Source organism: Myxocyprinus asiaticus, chromosome 11 (assembly GCF_019703515.2).
Source record: "Myxocyprinus asiaticus isolate MX2 ecotype Aquarium Trade chromosome 11, UBuf_Myxa_2, whole genome shotgun sequence".
Lineage (NCBI taxonomy): Eukaryota > Metazoa > Chordata > Actinopteri > Cypriniformes > Catostomidae > Myxocyprinus > Myxocyprinus asiaticus.
This window is the reverse complement of record NC_059354.1, coordinates 8,601,257-8,621,795: the sequence shown is the minus strand read 5'-3', so window position 1 is coordinate 8,621,795 and position 20,539 is coordinate 8,601,257. Positions and strand designations below refer to the sequence as shown.

Below are 20,539 nucleotides of genomic sequence, written 5' to 3'. Positions count from 1 at the left end.
GTACTATAGGCATTTAAAAACTTAATTTGGTAAATAGCCTACTTAAATATAGAGCATTGTAACGGAGCTAAGTCGCCGTAATTTTAAAATAAGAGTCCCCAGTGTGTTAGTTAAAATTTCCACATTATGTACCAGATCTTTTTTTTTTCTTCTTTTCTGCTTGTTATAACTGCATCTGGGATTTTATTCATTTTGGACTCTTAGCCTCTCTATGTCTGCCCATTGTAGTAAGGAAAAGCAAAGATTTTCTATAAATCGATTTGAAAAACTTTCGGCTGATTAATCAGTTATCGGCCTATTCAACCACCTTTGTTCTCCCTACACTCACACTACTTATTTTTTTGCAATTAAATTATATTGTTCATGTACTTATCAACAACTTTAAATCAATAGTTTCCATTTTTTTTATTTGATAACATCTTTAATAATCCCATAAAGGGTTGCTACGAATGAATAATTTGCTTTTGCATGGCCTGCTTTGTATTTACATTCCTCCTTGTTGCTCTCACATGTAAATAATGGCAGTCCTTCCCACTGATAGTTGAGTAAGTGTATCGACTAGTGTTGCACGGCATACTGGTGACAGTACTCATTCTTCAGAATACTGGCTGTACCAGTGTGTTTTTCAAATGGTAGTACCATATTTACGGTACTCCATAATTACAGTATACAGAAATATTATTCCCAGATAGTACTGGTATTCAGCTGAACTCAGTTGTGCAGTGGCATTGATTCTCTCCGTTGTCACAGTATGTATGGGCCCATTGCTGCAACAGGGGCTGTTCACACAGAATGCTAGATGAAACACAACAGAATGGAACAGAGAGCAGGGATCTCGAGAGACACTTGGAAATTGAACTCCTTTCAAATAGAAACAGCATTTTCAAAACTCATTGCTTATGGTGCAAGACGCAACAGCCAAAGATCTCCATCTGCATGTCTGCACGTGTAAAGAAATGGCGCAGATGGAAAATAAGAATGCATTGCCTTCAGTTTTCTGTGGTTTAACCAGACCGACTTGCCATCATATGTGAAAGTGAATAAATTAAGTCAGAAGTTCAGAACCACATTATTTTGTACTTAATAACAATAGTATGAAACTAAAGAATTAATACAAGAACAGAACTGCTGCATTCAGCCCATTATTCAAATTACATGATATTGTGATAGTACTCTGTATCGTGATACTTTCACTGGTATCATAACGCAAGACATTAAAGGATCGTGACAACTAGGGATGGTTATCTCGTGATTCGGTTCGATATACAGTATGAGGTTCACGCTTCGATATCTCGATTTGGTATAACACTTAAATGACAAAGTATGGCAGAAAATTGTCTAATTTATTTCTTTGCGCAAAATGCACATTTAATTTCTCATCAAACTAAAGTTCTTTAAAGTGGTCATGACATGAGGAATCAAATTTTCCTTGATCTTTTGACATAAGAGGTCAGTGTACTATAAAAACATACTGTAAGTTTCAGAACTGAAAACCACCTCCTTAATAGAAAAAAAGCATTTATTTAAACCAGGCTGTAGTAACGGGCTGTTTGGAATGTGTGGAACTTGTGACGTCACAAGGACCAAATACATCTGCTAATGACTGCCTTTTCAGCATGACATCAATGCCTATTTTTCATCATTGCACCATTGGCCTCACCCACTGGTGTTCACAGTCAGTCACACAGGTGAAGAGGAGAGACATGGGTCTGTCATGGGAGATTCATCTATAGCAAAGGGGACTTACACAGGACACCTTCATGTGCCTATCTGGATTGAAATGTTTTTCTACACTAGATGAACGGCTTTGACTGCTATCATGCGCTGCTTTTAAAAGATGCGATATCAAGTTCGAACTCTATGTAGGAGTCCATTGTGTTTCATTCTGCTGCGCTGTTTCCTGTTGTTTTGAAGGCGTTTTTGCACACATCTGTGCTATTTCTAATTGTTGGTCTTTTGTAAACATGGACTAGATGGACGTCTTTAATCGTTTCGATAAGTTTCCGGCGATGTGTGCCATGTTTTAATAGTGGTACAAGCACAACTTTTAAAAACGCGTCTCATTCAGCTGCAGCCACTGACTGGGAGAAACACATGCGGTCCCGTGTGTAAACAAACACCGAAGATGTGAGTTGTTGCTCCTGTGAAGACCAGCGTTTGGCCTGTTGAAGCACCCAACATCACCATGGACTGCATTACATTTGCATATTCAGAACATTTCATCGTGGATTGTATGTGTTTTTGGCTCATATCAGAGTGGATTACTTGTGAACAGTCACAATATGATTCAAGATTTGCAAAGGAACTGAAAGATGCGGCAGTTCAACACTACAAGACTGAACATTTGAGTGAACATTTTGATACATTCAGATGAAATGTGTTAGCTGTGTGTCGTTAACCCTGAAATATAGTTTAATGAGTACAATTATAATGTGAAGTTTCAAATATGGCTGTATTTGAGGGACTGCATGATGTTAGCCAGTCAGAACAGAGGACATTTACATTGAAGTCTTAAAGGGCCAGATAGCGTTAAATTGAGCTTTCAGACAGAGGGCCAGAGACAGGATGAAAAAAGATAATATATTTTGAAATTATGACTGATTTGGTGCAAAAGTCTTTACTGATATTATAAGTGGACCTCAGGGAAGATAATGAAATTATAAAAAAGAAAACAAGAGGATGTCATGACCCCTTTGATACACAGTATGCTCAAAGTTTCTCATATACCTTTCACTATAAGAAAAGATCACAAAAAAATTAACCTTCAAAAATCTAGAGTTCTGGCAAACTTGGTGCAAATGTTTGCAGCTCTTCGCCGGTAGTGCTAAACCTGCAGCATACCTTTTGCAACAATGGACAATTTGCAGCAAAACTCATTTACATGTGAAAATGATCAGTGGCAAGTTTGCGGCAAATTTGGCATGAACTCGGGCTGATCAGGTGCAGAACAAACAATAGAACTGAACAGAACCTGTCCTGAAAAAGTATAGGAAAGTGTATATTTGTTTTGTAATATTTTGATTTTGATATCACATTTAACTTTTTTAAAATATAAAAAATTCATTTGCATAACAAGCGCTGTAATGGTACTGTCACTTTAAGAGTTTAATGTGCATCTCACAGACTCATAGGTTTTTCTGTTCATTCATTAACGAGGGAGAAGTCTTTTTTTTTTTTTTTTTGCGCATCCGGCCTATTTGTTGTTAAAATTAATGTTTCTTTTTAATTTTTTCTGACTGTAATGAACAAAGGATATTAAGACACATTATTCAATGGAAGTGGAGTGGGGAATCTCATCTTTGATGGACACACAATACACAGAAGAAATGGTTCGTTTTAATCTCAAGCACTTTTCAACAAAACAAAAGGTGATTTTCTAGGTATTCCTGTACTTAAATTTCTAAAAGCTAAACTCAAGGACTTAAAGTACTTCAAGGACCTTGTGTGAACCCTGTAAACGGTGTAGAAAAAAACGCAAAAGGGAGAGATTATGTTTGACGGGTCATTTATGATCACATGGACAGAAAACAATGTTCCAATCTTCGAGATATAGAGTTTTGCCTTGATATGGTTCGTCATGTTTTTGTTTTTTTTTGGTTCGCCATATATTGAAATCCCATATATCGACATATATGTTATGTACCATCATGCAGTAACCAGCATTTCATTTTCAAAATGGTCCTATAAATTGGGTAAACTATAATATTGAGGGATTGTCACAGTTTTGCTGAATTGTTTTCCACTTTGGTGTCCTGACAGGTGCCCCGCTCTTTGCATTTGAGTCTGTTAGTGGATTTTCATTTGCAGACTTGGCAAAAAGTTCAGGCGAATTTGCTTTTGGCCAAAAAGGTGAGTCCTTGCTGTACATTTAAATATCTTCTCACTACTGTGTTTATAAGCCAAACTAATTACCTTATTTTAATGTTAAAGTGTAAGTGTTTGTCTTGGCTAATTGGCAGTCTCTTATCTTTGCAATCTATTAGGTTTTCTCATAGCTGTTTTATTTGTGTAGATACTAATTTTTTGTGGGCAAATGCTGGAGCGACGGTGTTTGGAAGTGCACCAGCGGAGAAACGGAATGAAGGAGAAGAGGAGGACAGTGATGATGAATCACCTAAGAATGATGATATCCACTTTGAGCCTATTGTTTCCTTGCCAGAGGTGCACTGCTCTTTATTACTATATATTTTTTCCCATCTAGCCAGTTTGCTAACCTCACGAATTGCAAAAATAAACATTTTCAAACAGCTTTCTGAATTTACCCGTATTCCATTGGTCAATCAGAATCCCAACCCAAACTCATGTCATTGGTTGAGTCAATGCTGTTTTGTCTGGTTGGACGGGTTGCTTAAAACAGAGGAATTTTTATAATGCCACAAAGATCGTGTTTATGCTTAAGGAAATTAACCTACAAATGGCAAACTTATGGTTGTCTCTGCTTATTAAGCTGGAGTAGGAGAAAGTATTTTAACACAGAACTTACTGTACGCACTTCGCATTAATGAATTTGCTGCAAAATGTTAAGCTTTTTTAATAGTTTCTTCCATGGTCATGGAAAACCTGCAGATGTCAGGGAATTTGAAATTGAGATTTCCATTGCATGTAAGCCAGAGTGAAATATCAGTCCTCATTGTTTAATGAGATTTTACAATCATATTGAAGACGTGTACACTTATTACTGTAATTGTTTAAATCTATTAATTCAAAAGATTTAATGGTTGATTCTGTACATGTACAGTGCATTCAAACAGTATTCAGACCCCTTAATTTTTTTCACATTTTATGTTGCAACCTTATGCTAAAATGCTTTAATAAATTTCACATCAATCTACACTCCATACCCCATAATTGAAATTTGAGGCCGATACCGATCTCCAATTTTTTTTAACACTAAGATCAGCCAATACTGATACCGACACACTTTTGCAAGTTATATGCTGCAGTTATGTTTATGCACCACAGTAAAATTACAGTAACACTTTACAAAAAGATTCCATTTGTTAACATTATTTAACAGCATTACTGTAGTTAACATAAACTAATGAACTTAATGTAAGTTACAACATATACTAATACAATTTTAAAATCAAAAGTTGTTTAAGTTAACTTTAATTCACTATGAACAATTGTATTTATATTAACTAACATTATGATTAATAAATGCTGTAAAAATATATTGTTCATTGTTTGTTCACAATACCTAATGCATTAATGTTAAAGAAATGAAACCTTTTTATTGTGTTACCAAAATTACATTAAAATTACATTGTGAATTGCTAACATTTTATTTGTATTGAAAACAGTTATTAATAGTTCTGCTGTCAATAATGACCTTTTGATGTGACATACTGGCAACCAGTAAAAAGCAGAGATACTTTCAAAAATAATCCAAATATATCCATTACAAGCTCTAAAACTGCTCCAGTGAGAAATCATTAATATCTATGATTTGTTTACTGTCTTTGGCGTTTTGTTGGAACATAATTCGCTAATTATTAAGCAAATGCGTGAAGACGCGGTGCCGTTATTGAAGGTTAAACAGTTACATCTGTTATTAGTGGTATTGTGACCAACATTAATCTGATTTAAATGGGGATCCTCACAGAATAGCACTGAGATGAGTGACTGATGATGAGATATTAAGAGCACCTGGAGAGCCGCATGTTTGATTGACACAGAGCACTCATGATGGCTCAAAGTCTCTCTTGCTCCACACAGTGTCTGATTGTCACATGTAATCAGATTTGTATTCGCTTGTTTATTTGTTTAATCTGTTTTTATACCCGTTTGCAGTCAGCATTACTACCGTAATGACTCTAGAAAATGGTTAACTTTTCATACAAGCGTAATTCTTACACATTTTTAAAAACAAAACGGCATATTCATGTGAACTGCATCATGTCAAAGTTTAAATTCGTGAATGCTTAGAATTGCCAACAGCTCACCCTCCAAAGGTCACTCTGTCATGCTTCAAGGGCTGAGCAAGGGCTCATTTATTAGAAAAGCAATGTATGTGTGATTCCTAGATCGGCCCTGATTCTAGGCACGATCATGGATTTAAGACGAAGGTCGGCCAATTTCGATCGGTGCACCCCTACCCATAATGACAAAGCAAAAACCATTTTTTTTGATAACTGCAAATAAATGTATTAAAAAGAAAAAACTGAAATATCACATTGACAGAAATATTCAGACCCTTAACTCAGTACTTTTGTAACTCAGTTGAAGCACCTTTTCGGCTATGGTGCGACAAGCTTTGCACACCTGGATTTGGGGATTTTCTGTCATTCTTCTCTGCAGATCCTCTCAAGCTCTGTCAGGATGGATGGGGACCGTCAGTGACAGCCAGTTCCAGGTCTCTCCAGAGATGTTTGATTGGGTTCAAGTCCGGGCTCTGGCTGGGTTACTCAAGGATATTCACAGAGTTATCCCTAAGCCACTCTTGCGTTGTCTTGGCTGTGTGCATAGGGTCGTTTTCCTGTTGGAAATTGAACCTTCGGCCCAGTCTGAGGTCCTGAGCGCTCTGGACCAGGTTTTCATTAAGGATATCTCTGTATTTTGCTGCGTTCAGCTTTCCTTCAACCCTGACCAGTCCCTGTTGCTGAAAAACACACCCACAGCATGATGCTACCACCACCATGCTTCACCGTTGGAATGGTATTGCGCAGGTGATGAGCGGTGCCTGGTTTCCTCCAGACATGATGCTTGGAATAGAGGCCAAACTGTTCAATCTTCATTTTATCAGACCAGAGAATCTTGCTTCTCACAGTCTGAGTCCTTTTGGTGCTTTTTTTTGCAAATTCCAAGCAGGCTTTCATGCGTCTTGCACTGAGGAGAGGCTTCCGTCTGGCCACTCTGCCATAAAGCCCAAATCGGTGGAGTGTTACAGTGATGGTTGTCCTTCTGCAAGTTTCTCTCATCTCCACACATGATCTCTGGAGCTCAACCAGAATGACCATCGGGTTCTTGATCACCTCTCTTACCAAGGCCTTTCTGTCCTGATTGCTCAATTTGGCTGGGCAGCGAGCTCTAGGATGAGTCTTGGTTGTTCCAAACTTCCACGTTAGAATTATGGAGCCCACTGTGCTCTTGGGAACCTTCAATGCAGCAGACATTGTTTTGTAGCTTTCCCCAGATCTGTGCCTTGACACAAGCCTGTCTCTGAGCTCTGCAGGCAGTTCCTTTTGACCTCATGGCTTGCTTTTTGCTCTGATATGCATTTTCAGCTGCGAGACCTTATATAGGCAGGTGTGTGCCTTTCCAAATCATGTCCAATCAATGGAATTTGCCACAGGTGGACTGCAATCAAAGTGTAGAAAAATCTCAAAGATGATTCAGAGAAATGGGATGCACCTGAGCTAAATTTCAAGTGTCATAGCAAAGGGTCTGAATACTTATGTCAGTGTGATATTGCAAAGTTATAAAAAATCTGGTTTTTGCTTAGTTATTATGGGGTATGGAGTGTAGATTGATGTGTTAAAAAAAAACATTAATTTAAAGCATTTTAGCATAAGGCTGTGACATAACAAAATGTGAAAAAAATGAAGGGGTCTGAATACTTTATGAATGCACTGTATTTTATGTTTTGTTCTGTGTATAAGAATCAATAAAAAATGTTAATCATAAAAACTCAAAAGATTGATACCTGACATACAAATGGAAATCTTTATAAAACAATCTATAAAATAATTTCTAAAAACTCCTTATCCGGTAATCATGAATAACTGGAAAGGTCATAAATTGATTGGTAAAGCAGTGTAATACAGCTAAATGATGGAGCTGTTGGATTTGTGGGTGTGCATCTGCAGGTTGAGGTGAAGTCTGGTGAGGAGGACGAGGAGATCCTATTCAAGGAGAGGACTAAACTCTACCGCTGGGACCGTGAGCTCAACCAGTGGAAAGAGCGTGGTGTGGGAGACCTCAAGATCCTCTTCCATCCATTGAAGAAATACTACCGTGTGCTTATGCGACGAGATCAGGTGCTGAAAGTGTGTGCCAACCACACCATCACCAAGAACATTGAGCTCAAGCCCATGAACACTTCAACCAATGCGCTGGTATGGACTGCTACCGACTATACAGGTACAAAGCAGTCCAACTCACAATAATATTCACAAGAAAATGTTTAAAGGGAGAGTTTACCCAGAAATTAAGATCCTCTCACCCTCATGCTTTTCATACTGTTATTTTTTCTGTGGAACATAAAAAGCCAGTTTTTTTTAAGAATATTTCCACAGCTCTTTTCCTTTAAAAATAAATAAATAAATAAAAATTATTCAAAGTGATGTCCATCAAAAAAAAAAAAGGCCATGAAAGTAGTCCATATGACTCATGTGGCAAATGTAGTCATCTGATGGACTTGTATGAGGAACAGACTCGAAGTTTAGTAGTTATTCGCTGAAAATCCATCAGGAAACATTAGGGAATTTAGAAATTGTTTTCCAGGCCTGGAAATGTCATGGAAAAACAACTTAAAGTCATGGATTTTTCGAATACATTATTTTTGCAATACAAGTTCGACAGCTCTAACTGTTAACTCCCAGCTTTATCTATGATGTTGAAATTGAGTTTTCAGTTTCTAACTGCGACTGTTACCTCGCAGCTGTATCTTTTGACAAGAATATAAACATTCAAGTACAACTCCAATTCCAAAAAAGTTGGGAAAGTGTGCAAAATGGCAAAAAAACAAACAACAAGGAGTGATTTGTAAATGTACTTTGACTTGTGTTCAAACAAAAACAGTATAAAGACAAGGTACTTCATGTATCACCTAATCAACAACATTGCTTTTTGATGATGTACGTTCTTTTCTGAAATTGATGACTGCAACATTTTCCACAAAAGTTGAGATGGGCAATTTAGGACTTATAACAATCTGATGAGTTGAAATATCACAGTGATTTGAAACAGGTGAGGCAGTCCTGTTATAGTATATAAGTAGCATCCAATAAAAGCCCAGTCCTTAAAGAGCAAGGGTGGGTCGAGGCTCACCATTTTGCTAAATGATGTGTCAATTTATAATCCAGCACTTTGAGAACAATGTTGCCCAAATACAAATTGAAAGGATTTTGGGAATTTCTCCCTCTGCAGTGCACAATATAGTTAAAGATGCAAGGAATCCTGTCAAATCTTGTGCGTAAAGGACAAGGCCTAAAACCACTTCTGAATGCGTGCAATCTCTAATCCCTCAGACATCACCGTGTTAACCTTCATCTTTAATGGATATCATGACATGGGCTCGGGAATACTTTGGTAGATATTTGGTAGATATGAACAAATCATTGCACAACAAATGCTGCCATCCAGATGCTGTCTTTTCGAGAAATGTCCTTGCTTTTTCCAGCAGGACAACGTCAAACCACATACTGCCCAGATTACAAGTGCATGTCTGTGTAATCGGAGAGTGCAGGTGTTAGATTGGCCTGCAGTCCTGAGCTGTCTCCAATTGAGAATGTGTGGCGCATTATGAAGTGCATGATACGGCAACAAAAGCCCCGTACAATTGTGCGGATGAGGACCTGCATAATGGATGAATGGGGGAAAATTCTGCTTGCTAAACTTGAAAAACTTGTCTTCAGTGCCCAAATGCTTGTGTTATTAGAAGAAATGATGTTTCACAGTGCACACATGGCTGGTCCAACTTTTTTTCTTTTTTTTGGGGGGGGGGGGGCAGCATATTGCAGTTACCTGATTTGAAATTAGTGTATATTTAAAAATAATAATAATAAATTAAATTCACAAGGTTAAACATCAAATAATGTGTTCTTGTAGTGCTTTCAATGTAGCACAGGGGGAATAAAATTTACAAATCACTCCTTTTTGTTTTTATTAGCATTTTTCATACTGTCCCAACTTTTTTGAAATTGGGGTTGTATTTTTTTTAAGATTTATACATGTTATTTTACAGGCTGTTATTAGTCAGTTTTGCCACATTCAAAATTGTCATATTTCTAAATAATTATCCAAAGCTTATGAGTTATTAATAAGCAGATGTTGTTTGTCACTCATTTTGTGGTAATGTATAAGGAGTATGATTTGACTTATTCAAAACAGTGATGAATATTTTAAAGTTTTGGAAGTTTGGTCATGCAAAAAAACATAAAATCAGATTTAGTAATCCTGACTTAATTTTGGGTCTGTTCCTCACACAGTTATTGTTTGACCTGAGACTTTGAATATAGCACACATGGAGTACTTAAGTGTTTTTTTTTTATTATTTTTTTTTTTTTTTTTTTTATTCTGTTTGGTGTTTGACAGACATGGTCACTAAAGTGTTTTTCGGAAAGAGCTGTTTAAAGTAGTTAGGATCCCAGATTCTCCTTTTGCGTTTCATAGAAGTCATATGGCTTTGGAACAACATGAGAGTGAATAAATTGACAATTTTCATTTTTGGGTGAAATATTGCTTTAATGTTAATGTTTGCCAACTGTTGCATGTATTTCTATTCCTCACCAACAGAGGGAGATGCTAAAGTTGAGCAGCTCGCCGCCAAGTTTAAAACTCCTGAACTGGCCGAGTCCTTCAGAAGAATTTTCACTGACTGTCAGAGACGCATGTCTCAGGTGGACTCGTCTCAGATGTCCATAGCTGAAGGACTTTCACGAGACACCAACCCTGTGGTGTTCTTCAGCATCGCTGTAGATGATGAACCAATAGGAAGGATCACAATGGAGCTGTTCACTCACATCGTTCCTAAAACAGCAGAAAACTTCCGGGCTCTGTGCACTGGCGAAAAGGGTTTTGGATTCCAAAATTCAATTTTCCACAGGATCGTCCCTGACTTCATGTGTCAGGTGAGGATATACTGTCCATGTGTTACATGGTTATCCATCCACATATTTTTATGTGAATTTTGGGAAATTGCACAAATGCTAGATGGATACACCAAGATGCAAATAAAATCTACAAAGTGCACATAATAAACGTATAAGCTTAAGGTGGATACATTTTTATTATGTAAAACATACGCAGAAACTATGATGGAAACACATTTATCGAATAAATACTTATAGAATTTACAAAGGAGTGTAGATGCACATCAAAAAAGTCATGTGACTGCCTCAAGCCATCTGAATACATCATTTGCTCAGAGAATATCATCGTCATTGCATAGCATTTTAAATGTTGCTCAGGTTATTCTGAAATGCCACAGCCAGTCATCAAAATGATTGTCTGCTATTACCTCCCTGAAATGTCTGATTCACTTTTCTTCCAGACGTAAGGTTGCTTAACGCTAACAAACATTCGTTTTGTCTGAGCGTTTTGTTTGTGTGCTCTAAACCCCAAGTAAGCATGTTTTATTAACTATATAAAGACACTAGGGATGTACAGGGATAGTCAACATTTGGCTAACCATTCGACGCGGTACTATTTGAATACCAAAATCACTATTCGGTTATTCTACACGTGCAATACAGGTCTGCAGCCTGACCCGAGCTTGACTATTTCTGGCAAACCGGCAGGTTTTCTGGCCGGGCTTGAGTCAGTTTTTCAAGTAAAGGGTGAGTTAGGGGCTGTTCAAACATGCTTTTGTGTGCATCTGCGCTGTTTTTCTGTTATAGATCAGTGATACTGATATGCGCTGAACGGTCGTCTTTGACTGTTGCGCTGGCTGAATCTCACTTTTTTCTTTCAGCGCCTCACAGGAACTACGCATTTTTTTAGACTTACATTTTTAGGGGCCTGGGTAGCTCAGTGGTAAAAATACGCTGACTACCACCCCTGGAGTTCGCTAGTTCGAATCCCAGGGCATGCTGAGTGACTCCAGCCAGGTCTCCTAAGCAACCAAATTGGCCCAGTTGCTAGGGAGGGTAGAGTCACATGGGGTAACCTCCTCGTGGTCGCTATAATGTGGTTCGTTCTCGGTGGGGCACTTGGTGAGTTGAGCGTGGTTGCTATGTCTCCGTGGCAACACACTCAACAAGCCACGTGATGAGATGCGCGGGTTGACGGTCTCAGACGCGGAGGCAACTGAGATTCGTCCTCCGCCACCCGGACCGAGGCGAATCACTACGTGACCACGAGGACTTAAAAGTGCTTTGGGAATTGGGCATTCCAAATTGGGAGAAAAAGGAAAGAAACAAAAAAAAAAAAAACGTTTTTATAAATACAGTGCATCCGGAAAGTATTCACAGCGCTTCACTTTTTCCACATTTTGTTTTGTTACAGCATTATTCCAAAATGGATTAAATTCATTATTTTCCTCAAAATTCTACAAACAATACCCCATAATGACAACGTGAAAGAAGTTTGTTTAAAATCTTTGCAAATTTATTAAAAATAAAAAACGGAAAAATAAAATCACATGTACATAAGTATTCACAGCCTTTGCTCAATAATTTGTTGAAGCACCTTTGGCACCAATTACAGCCTCAAGTCTTTTTGAGTATGATGCTACAAGCTTGGCACACCTATTTTTGGGCAGTTTCTCCCGTTCTTCTTTGCAGGACCTCTCAAGCTCCATCAGGTTGGATGGGGAGCATCTGTGCACAGCCATTTTCAGATCTCTCCAGAGATGTTCAATCGGGTTCAAGTCTGGGCTCTGGCTGGGCGACTCAAGGACATTCACAGAGTTGTCCTGGAGCCACTCCTTTGTTATCTTGGCTGTGTGCTTAGGGTCGTTGTCCTGTTGGAAGATGAACCTTCGCCCCAGTCTGAGGTCCAGAGCGCTCTGGAGCAGGTTTTCATCAAGGATGTCTCTGTACATTGCTGCATTCATCTTTCCCTCGATCCTGACTAGTCTCCCAGTTCCTGCCGCTGAAAAACATCCCCACAGCATGATGCTGCCACCACCATGCTTCACTGTAGGGATGGTATTGGCCAGGTGATGAGCAGTGCCTGGTTTCCTCCAGACATGACTCTTGCCATTCAGGCCAAAGAGTTCAATCTTTGTTTCTCATGGTCTGAGAGTCCTTCAGGTGCCTTTTGGCAAACTCCAGGCGGGCTGTCATGTGCCTTTTACTGAGGAGTGGCTTCCGTCTGGCCACTCTACCATACAGGCCTGATTGGTGGAGTGCTGCAGAGATGGTTGTTCTTCTGGAAGGTTCTCCTCTCTCAACAGAGAAACGCTGGAGCTCTGTCAGAGTGACCATCGGGTTCTTGGTCACCTCCCTGACTAAGGCCCTTCTCCCCCGATCGCTCAGTTTGGCCGGGCGGCCAGCTCTAGGAAGAGTCCTGGTGGTTCCAAACTTCTTCCATTTACGGATGGAGGCCACTGTGCTCATTGGGACCTTCAATGCTGCAGAAATTTTTCTGTACCCTTCCCCAGATCTGTGCCTCGATACAATCCTGTCTCGGAGGTCTACAGACAATTCCTTGGACTTCATGGCTTGGTTTGTGCTCTGACATGCACTGTTAACTGTGGGACCTTATATAGACAGGTGTGTGCCTTTCCAAATTATGTCCAGTCAACTGAATTTACCACAGGTGGACTCCAATCAAGTTGTAGAAACATCTCAAGGATGATCAGTGGAAACAGGATGCACCTGAGCTCAATTTTGAGTGTCATGGCAAAGGCTGTGAATACTTATGTACATGTGTTTTTTTTTTTTTTTTTTAATAAATTTGCAAAGATTTCAAACAAACTTTTCACGTTGTCATTATGGGGTATTGTTTGTAGAATTGAGGAAAATAATGAATTTAATCCATTTTGGAATAAGGCTGTAACATAACAAAATGTGGAAAAAGTGAAGCGCTGTGAATACTTTCCGGATGCACTGTACATCTCGAAACACCTGCGTTGTTTCATATATAGTGCTGCGTTCTGAAGAAGAGTACTTTTAAATGACTGTTACACTATTAAACATGATTACAGTTTGTTTTTCACTAAGCAACGTTTCAGCGCTTGATAAACAGTAAGAGTGTTTTTCCCTATTGTTCTGGTGTGCATATTTAGTACAATAATTAGACTAGTTCAATGTAATTTGATTTTAAAACCATTTCAAAATCAAAGCACCCTGAAGAGGCTGTATAACTGCAGGGACATGATATATTTGCATTTGCTGCCTCATGATTGTGTGAACCTGCCGGTGCAGAGCACATATACAGTGAAAGTTTGATTTACTTTTGTTTGACTTTAATGCAAAATTTTATAATTTGAAGATGTACACCAATTAGCCACAACATTAAAACCACCTCCCTAGTATTGTGTAGGTCCCCCTCGTGCTGCCAAAACAGCTCTGACCCATCAAGGCATGGACTCCACAAGACCTCTGAAGGTGTCCTGTGGTATCTGGTACCAAGACGTTAGCAGCAGATCCTTTAAGTCCTGTAAGTTGTGAGATGGGGCTTCAATGGATCGGACTTGTTGGTCCAGCACATCCCATATATGCTCAATCGGATTGAGATTTGGGGAATTTGGAGGCCAAATCAACACCTTGAACTCTTTGTCATGTTCGTCAAACCATTCCTGAATAATTTTTGCAGTGTGGCAGAGCGCATTATCCTGCTGAAAGAGGCCACTATCATCAGGGAATAATATTGCCATGAAGGGGTGTACGTGGTCTGCAACAGTCTTTAGGTAGGTGATACGTGTCAAATTAACATCCACATGAATGCCAGGACCCGAGTTTTCCCAGTAGAACATTGCCCAGAGAATCACACTGCCTCCGTCGGCCTGCCTTCTTCCCACAGTGCATCCTGCTGCCATCTTTTCGGCAGGTAAAGGACGCACATGCACCCGGCCTTCCACATGATCTAAAAGAAAATATGATTCATCAGAACAGGCCACCTTCCATTGCTCCATGGCCAGTTCTAACGCTCACGTGCCCATTTTAGGTGCTTTCGGCGGTGGACAGGGGTCAGCATGGGCACTCTGACCGGTCTGCAGCTATGTAGCCCCAGTATGCAACAAGCTGCGACGCACTGTGTTTTCTGATACTTTTCTATCATGGCCAGCATTAAGCTTTTCAGCAAATTGTGCTACAGTAGCTCTTCTGTGGGATCGTACCAGATGGGTTAGCCTTCACTCCCCACGAGCATCAATAAGCCTTGTGCGCCCATGACCCTGACGCCAGTTCACCAGTTGTCCTTCTGTGGACCACTTTTGGTAGGTATTAACCAGTGCATACTGGGAACACCCCACAAGACCTGCTGTTTTGGAGATGCTCTGACCCAGTCATCTAGCCATCACAATTTGGCTCTTGTCACAGTCGCTCAGATCCTTACACTTGCCCATTTTTCCTGCTTCCAACACATGAAATTCAAGAACTGACTGTTCACTTGCTGCCTAATATATCCCACCCCTTGACAGGTGCCATTGTAACGAGGTAATGTTATTCACTTCACCTGTCAGTGGTTTTAATGTTGTGGCTGATTAGTGTATGTAGTATGCCATTTAGACTCATAGCACACTGTGCACTTTATTTGCAGCTGTTTTAAATGGTGTTTAAGGAAATTCAGTTACAGTAAACATCCTTTATTCCCACGTCCCAACTCCAGACAAAAAAAAAAAAAAGATTAACTGAATGTTAAAAATGGTAACCGTGCACATCCCTAAAAGACACAGAGAAAGACATCCATTCATGTCAAATACCAAAACGTGAATCAGTTATTTGAAATATATTCTGAGCAATTATTGCTGTAATCTATAATATAACATTAACATCAAAATCAGTGTCAGAAATGTACTTTTAAGAGAAAATATTTGCCCCCTGGATTTGATTTGAGGCATGAGGGCATTTTTTTTTCTACCCATTTTGTTAAATGTCAATTTAATCGATTACTTATAATAAATTGTCAAGATTGAGAATGTATTACCTCTTACCCTAAGAATTTAATCAACACCGATATTTTATGACGTAATATGTTTAACTAGGACTACAACTGACTTAAGAACAACTATATCAGATGTTACAAGTAAAAAAAACTTCTTTCAGAGGGCATTTTTTTGCCTTCATTTTAAATTTCAGGGGACAGTCCCTCTTACTGTCTGACCGTCATCAAAATATTGTTTCAAAAGTAAATGATTCACAAGCTGTCATAACATAAGTGTTTTAATAGAACACATTACATAAAATATAAATATGATATTAGTATTCAGATTGCATAGCTCTATTTTAAAGTAAGTGCTGCATTGGAATTGCTTTCATGTTTTGATTTGTATTTTTATTTTTTTCCCAATTAAACATCACTAAATATTTTTATGCATTCAACAACACTGAGACAGCTAATGCCAGATATCTGACAGCTACAGGTCAATATGGAATAATTCGAATATTATTCACAGTATAATCGTGATGATTTTGCTTATGGAATATAGTGAATATCGTAATGGTTTTTATGCACATTTTATTGGGCCACTTCATTCCTAAAAAGCCCTGGGCCTAGAAGTTAGACTGATTTCACTATCTTTCAGGGCTACACAATTAATCAAAATAACATCAAAATCACGGTATTGTGATAAGTGTTTGTTAAACCACAAAAAGCTACAACTTGATTAAATTAATACATGTCTGTGTGCTTCAATGTGAACGGTTGACACGCAATAGTACATAAACTGTATACAATATTATACTATTGTATAAAACGAATTGAATCCTCAAAACAACAACAACAATAGTAATAATAATAAATTATGAACACCCTGGTCATTCACAAAAAAAATTTTGGTATATACTGAAAGTAAATTGATTCAAATTTTCAAACAAGTTGTGATGTGGCTATTAAATAATTGCAATTAATTGCTTATGTCAATATTTGCTGAGAAAGATAATAAAGATGATTTAATGTAATTTAAATAATATATAAATACAATAATTCAGATTATTAAAATATATTGCATTGTGACTTTACAAAAAGTGGCCATATATAAATGATTGTGTTAGCAAACTCTAGACAGTAATCCAATTTCAATTGAGTTCGACAATCTCACAGGATGCCATTAAATTGTCTGTGCGATTTAAAATGTTTATTCAGTGTGTACACAAGATGGACACTCTTAGAGCATTTCACATTGCTTGCGTTGTGCTTCATTGTCTTGCACCATAAGTGCACATTTTAAGACGTTGTGTCAATGAAAAACAGATTGAAGCTTTAAAAACATGTCTCAAGATTCCTGCATTCTTTTGTGCTCTGCCCAACTGTCTTTTACAGAATTAAGGGTGCAATGATGAATTGCGTAGATTTTTTTTAATACGTTAATTTAGTGCGATTAATGTAAAAAAAGCCAATAATAAACCATGCAATAAATCATGCCCCCTAAATTCTGTTAAAAGCCTTGATGTTTTTGCAGTCAGAAGGAGGCTTCAGCTTGAGCTATACTGGAAACACATCTAGTCAGTCAGTCACTTATTTATATAGCACATTTAAAAACAACGACACTTGGCCAAACTGCTGTACAAAATCAGTAATTACAAAATTCGTAGCAAAACACAAGGACAACATGAAAGACACAATGACAATAAGAGTACCACTAAATCTGCATATTTCCATAAGCTACAGAAAACAAATGAGTTTTAAGAAGAGATTTAAAACCATCAAAAGTTGGGGAAGACCTTATATGGGGAGGTAAATTATTCCAGAGTCGTGGGGCTGCAATTGAGAAGGCACAGTCACCCTTCAGTTTTAGGCGTGACCCGGGAACAGTCAGCTGCAGACTATTTGATGACCATTTAGTCAGACTATTTAGTCAGACCAACGAGAGCAGATGACAGGCTTTGCGTTCAAAGACAATTTAACTAGATTTTTACTTCATGCATTCAAATTTTGTAGTCTATTTGGTTACAGTGGCTGTTGGTTAAAATGCTAAGAGTTAAGCCATTTCAGAGCAAAGGCATATTTAATCAATAAATATTGAATATTGTCAGTAGGCTAAAAAAGAAAGTGTGTGTGTGTGTATATACATACACTGGCGGATGTATTTGGAATAATGTAAATATTTTGCTGTTTTTGAAGGAAATTGGTACTTTAATTCACCAAAATGGCATTCAGCTGATCACATTATATAGTCAGAACATTACTGATGTAAAAAACAGCACCATCACTATTTGAAAAAAGTCATTTTTGATCAAATCTAGACAGACCCCATTTCCAGCAGCCATCACTCCAACACCTTATCCTTGAGTAATCATGCTAAATTGATCATTTGGTTCTAGAAAATTACTTGCCATTATATTAAACACAGTTGAAAGCTATTTGGTTCATTAAATGAAGCTTAACGTTGTCTTTGTGTTTGTTTTTGAGTTACCACAGTATGTAATAGACTGGCATGTCTTAAGGTCAATATTAGGTCAAAAATGGCAAAAAAAGAAACAGCTTTCTCTAGAAACTCATCAGTCAATCATTGTTTTGAGGAATGAAGGCTATACGATGCTTGAAATTGCCAAAAAACTGAAGATATCATACAAAGGTGTACACTACAGTCTCTGGCTCTAACAAGGACAGAAAGAGATGTGAAAGACCAGATGTACAACTAAAAAAAAAAAAAAAAAAAAAAAAGGGTTTACAGTGTCAATAGTACATAATAGATTACCCAATTCTACAAAGCTATACATTATTGCATTTTGTTGAATATTATATACTCTACAACATACCATGAAAAATATATCCAGAGCACCATGAACCATCACTGGTTTCCATGAGACCCTTCAAAAAATGTACGAAAAATACGTGGAGGATTTTTTGATGAGCAATCTTTGAAGTAGTGTAATAGTAATTTTTCACATTATTAATGTCCTGACTATACATTGTGATCAGTTGAATGCCACTTTGGTGAATAAAAGTACCAATTTCTTTCCATAAGAGCAAAATCTGTACATTATACAAACGTTTGGACGCCAGTGTATTTATTTATTTGTAGCCATATCACCCAGTCCTATTACCCACACATTTCAAATATGTTTGGCATTTTTGGTGGCATTTTTTTGCCTAAGCCCTTGTTTATTTTTGATTTAATACAAAAATTTAGCTAGTTAGTTAATTGTGGTGTTTATATCTATTTTCTGCTTTCTTAGGGGGGCGATATCACCGACCAGGATGGAACAGGAGGAAAATCAATCTTTGGAGCAAAATTTGAAGATGAGTGCTTTGACGTGAGGCACACAGGTCCAGGACTGCTGTCTATGGCCAATCATGGAAGAGATACCAATTGCTCTCAGTTCTTCATCACCCTGAAAAAGGCAGAGCACTTAGATTTTAAACACGTCGCTTTTGGCTTTGTCAAAGATGGCATGGATGTGGTGAAGAAGATGGGAGAACTGGGCACTAAGGAGGGCAAACCCAGAAAAAAGATAACCATCATAGATTGTGGACAATTGTAACACTTTACAAAATGTTTGACACTCTGCTGTTTGTCCTATCTGAGGTGTGGGATTATATTTACTGAACTGTTGTGTAAATGTACATGAGAACTTGTATATGTATTGGTTTTATTTTCGCCTCCTTTCAATGTTTGTGTATTAATAAAGTTGACAGCACTGGGACCCAGTGGAGTTTGGCAATAAGAATTAATTTAGGTTTGGTTTAAAATTGCATTTACATTATGACAATATTTTAATTTCAACTTGTATGTTCTGGTGTTAACTCAATGCACAGTTGCTTCTAACAGTGTCCTCATGTTAAGTTTGAGGACTACATTGAACAGAATGAATTTTTTTGAAGGTTGGGTTTCTTTGTTGCATGGGCCGTTTTTTGATTAATGATCTACCCCAGCACACTTATACTCTAGTCTTGTTTTTATTAGTCAAAGCTAAAATAGTCTCACAGTTTTGCTGTATTTCATCTGACTTACGAGTTGCTTTACAAAACCACAACAGTTTAGTTTGCAATTTTTAAATCTTTTTTCTTCAGACCAAGCAACTCTTGAGTGTACTTAAGTTTATTTTTTGCACTTCCATAAAATAAACATATGGCAACTTGCATTTCACCTCAACTTCAAACCGTGCCGTTATTCATGAGAAATAAGTGCAGTGATATTGAAGGTATTGGATAAAGTGAAGCTACACTTCTTTTTTTTTTTTTTTTTTGCTGCAGTACTAGTAGTAGATGTAGTAAGGTTTTTAACAAGCTAACATATTATTACCGGCCACTTTATTAGGTACACCTGTACATCTACAGTTGAAGTCAGAAGTTTACATACACCTTAGCCAAATACATTTAAACTCAGTTTTTCACAATTCCTGACATTTAATCGTAGAAAACTTTCCCTGACTTAGGTCAGTTAGAATCACTACTTTATTTTAAGAATATGAAATGTCAGAATAATAGTAGAGAGAGTGATTTATTTCATCACATTCCCAGTGGGTCAGAAGTTTACATACACTTTGTTAGTATTTGGTAGCATTTTCTTTAAATAGTTTAACTTGGGTCAAATGTTTTGGGTAGCCTTCCACAAGCTTCTCACAATAAGTTGCTGGAATTTTGGCCCATTTCTCCAGACAGAACTGGTGTAACTGAGTCAGGTTTGTAGGCCTGCTTGCTCACACACGCTTTTTCAGTTCTGACCACGAATTTTCCATCGGATTGAGGTCAGGGCTTTGTGATGGCCACTCCTTTTTTTTTTTTTTGCAATTTAACATTTTTATTGATTCATATGCACATGACA

At 37.8% G+C, this 20,539-nt stretch overlaps 1 protein-coding gene across 2 annotated transcripts in view; it reads left to right on the top strand.

Moving 5' to 3' along the window:
• Positions 1-19,867, top strand: part of ranbp2 (RAN binding protein 2) — a 98,000-nt gene extending 78,133 nt beyond the window's left edge. For both annotated transcript variants that reach the window (XM_051709773.1, XM_051709774.1), the window contains 5 exons: positions 3,760-3,849; positions 4,013-4,161; positions 7,809-8,082; positions 10,459-10,793; positions 18,951-19,867. In XM_051709773.1, coding sequence (XP_051565733.1) covers positions 3,760-3,849; positions 4,013-4,161; positions 7,809-8,082; positions 10,459-10,793; positions 18,951-19,256 — 1,154 coding nt within the window. In that variant the 3' untranslated portion in view covers positions 19,257-19,867. The remainder of the gene's footprint in view (positions 1-3,759; positions 3,850-4,012; positions 4,162-7,808; positions 8,083-10,458; positions 10,794-18,950) is intronic.
• The last annotated feature ends 672 nt before the right edge of the window (positions 19,868-20,539 follow it).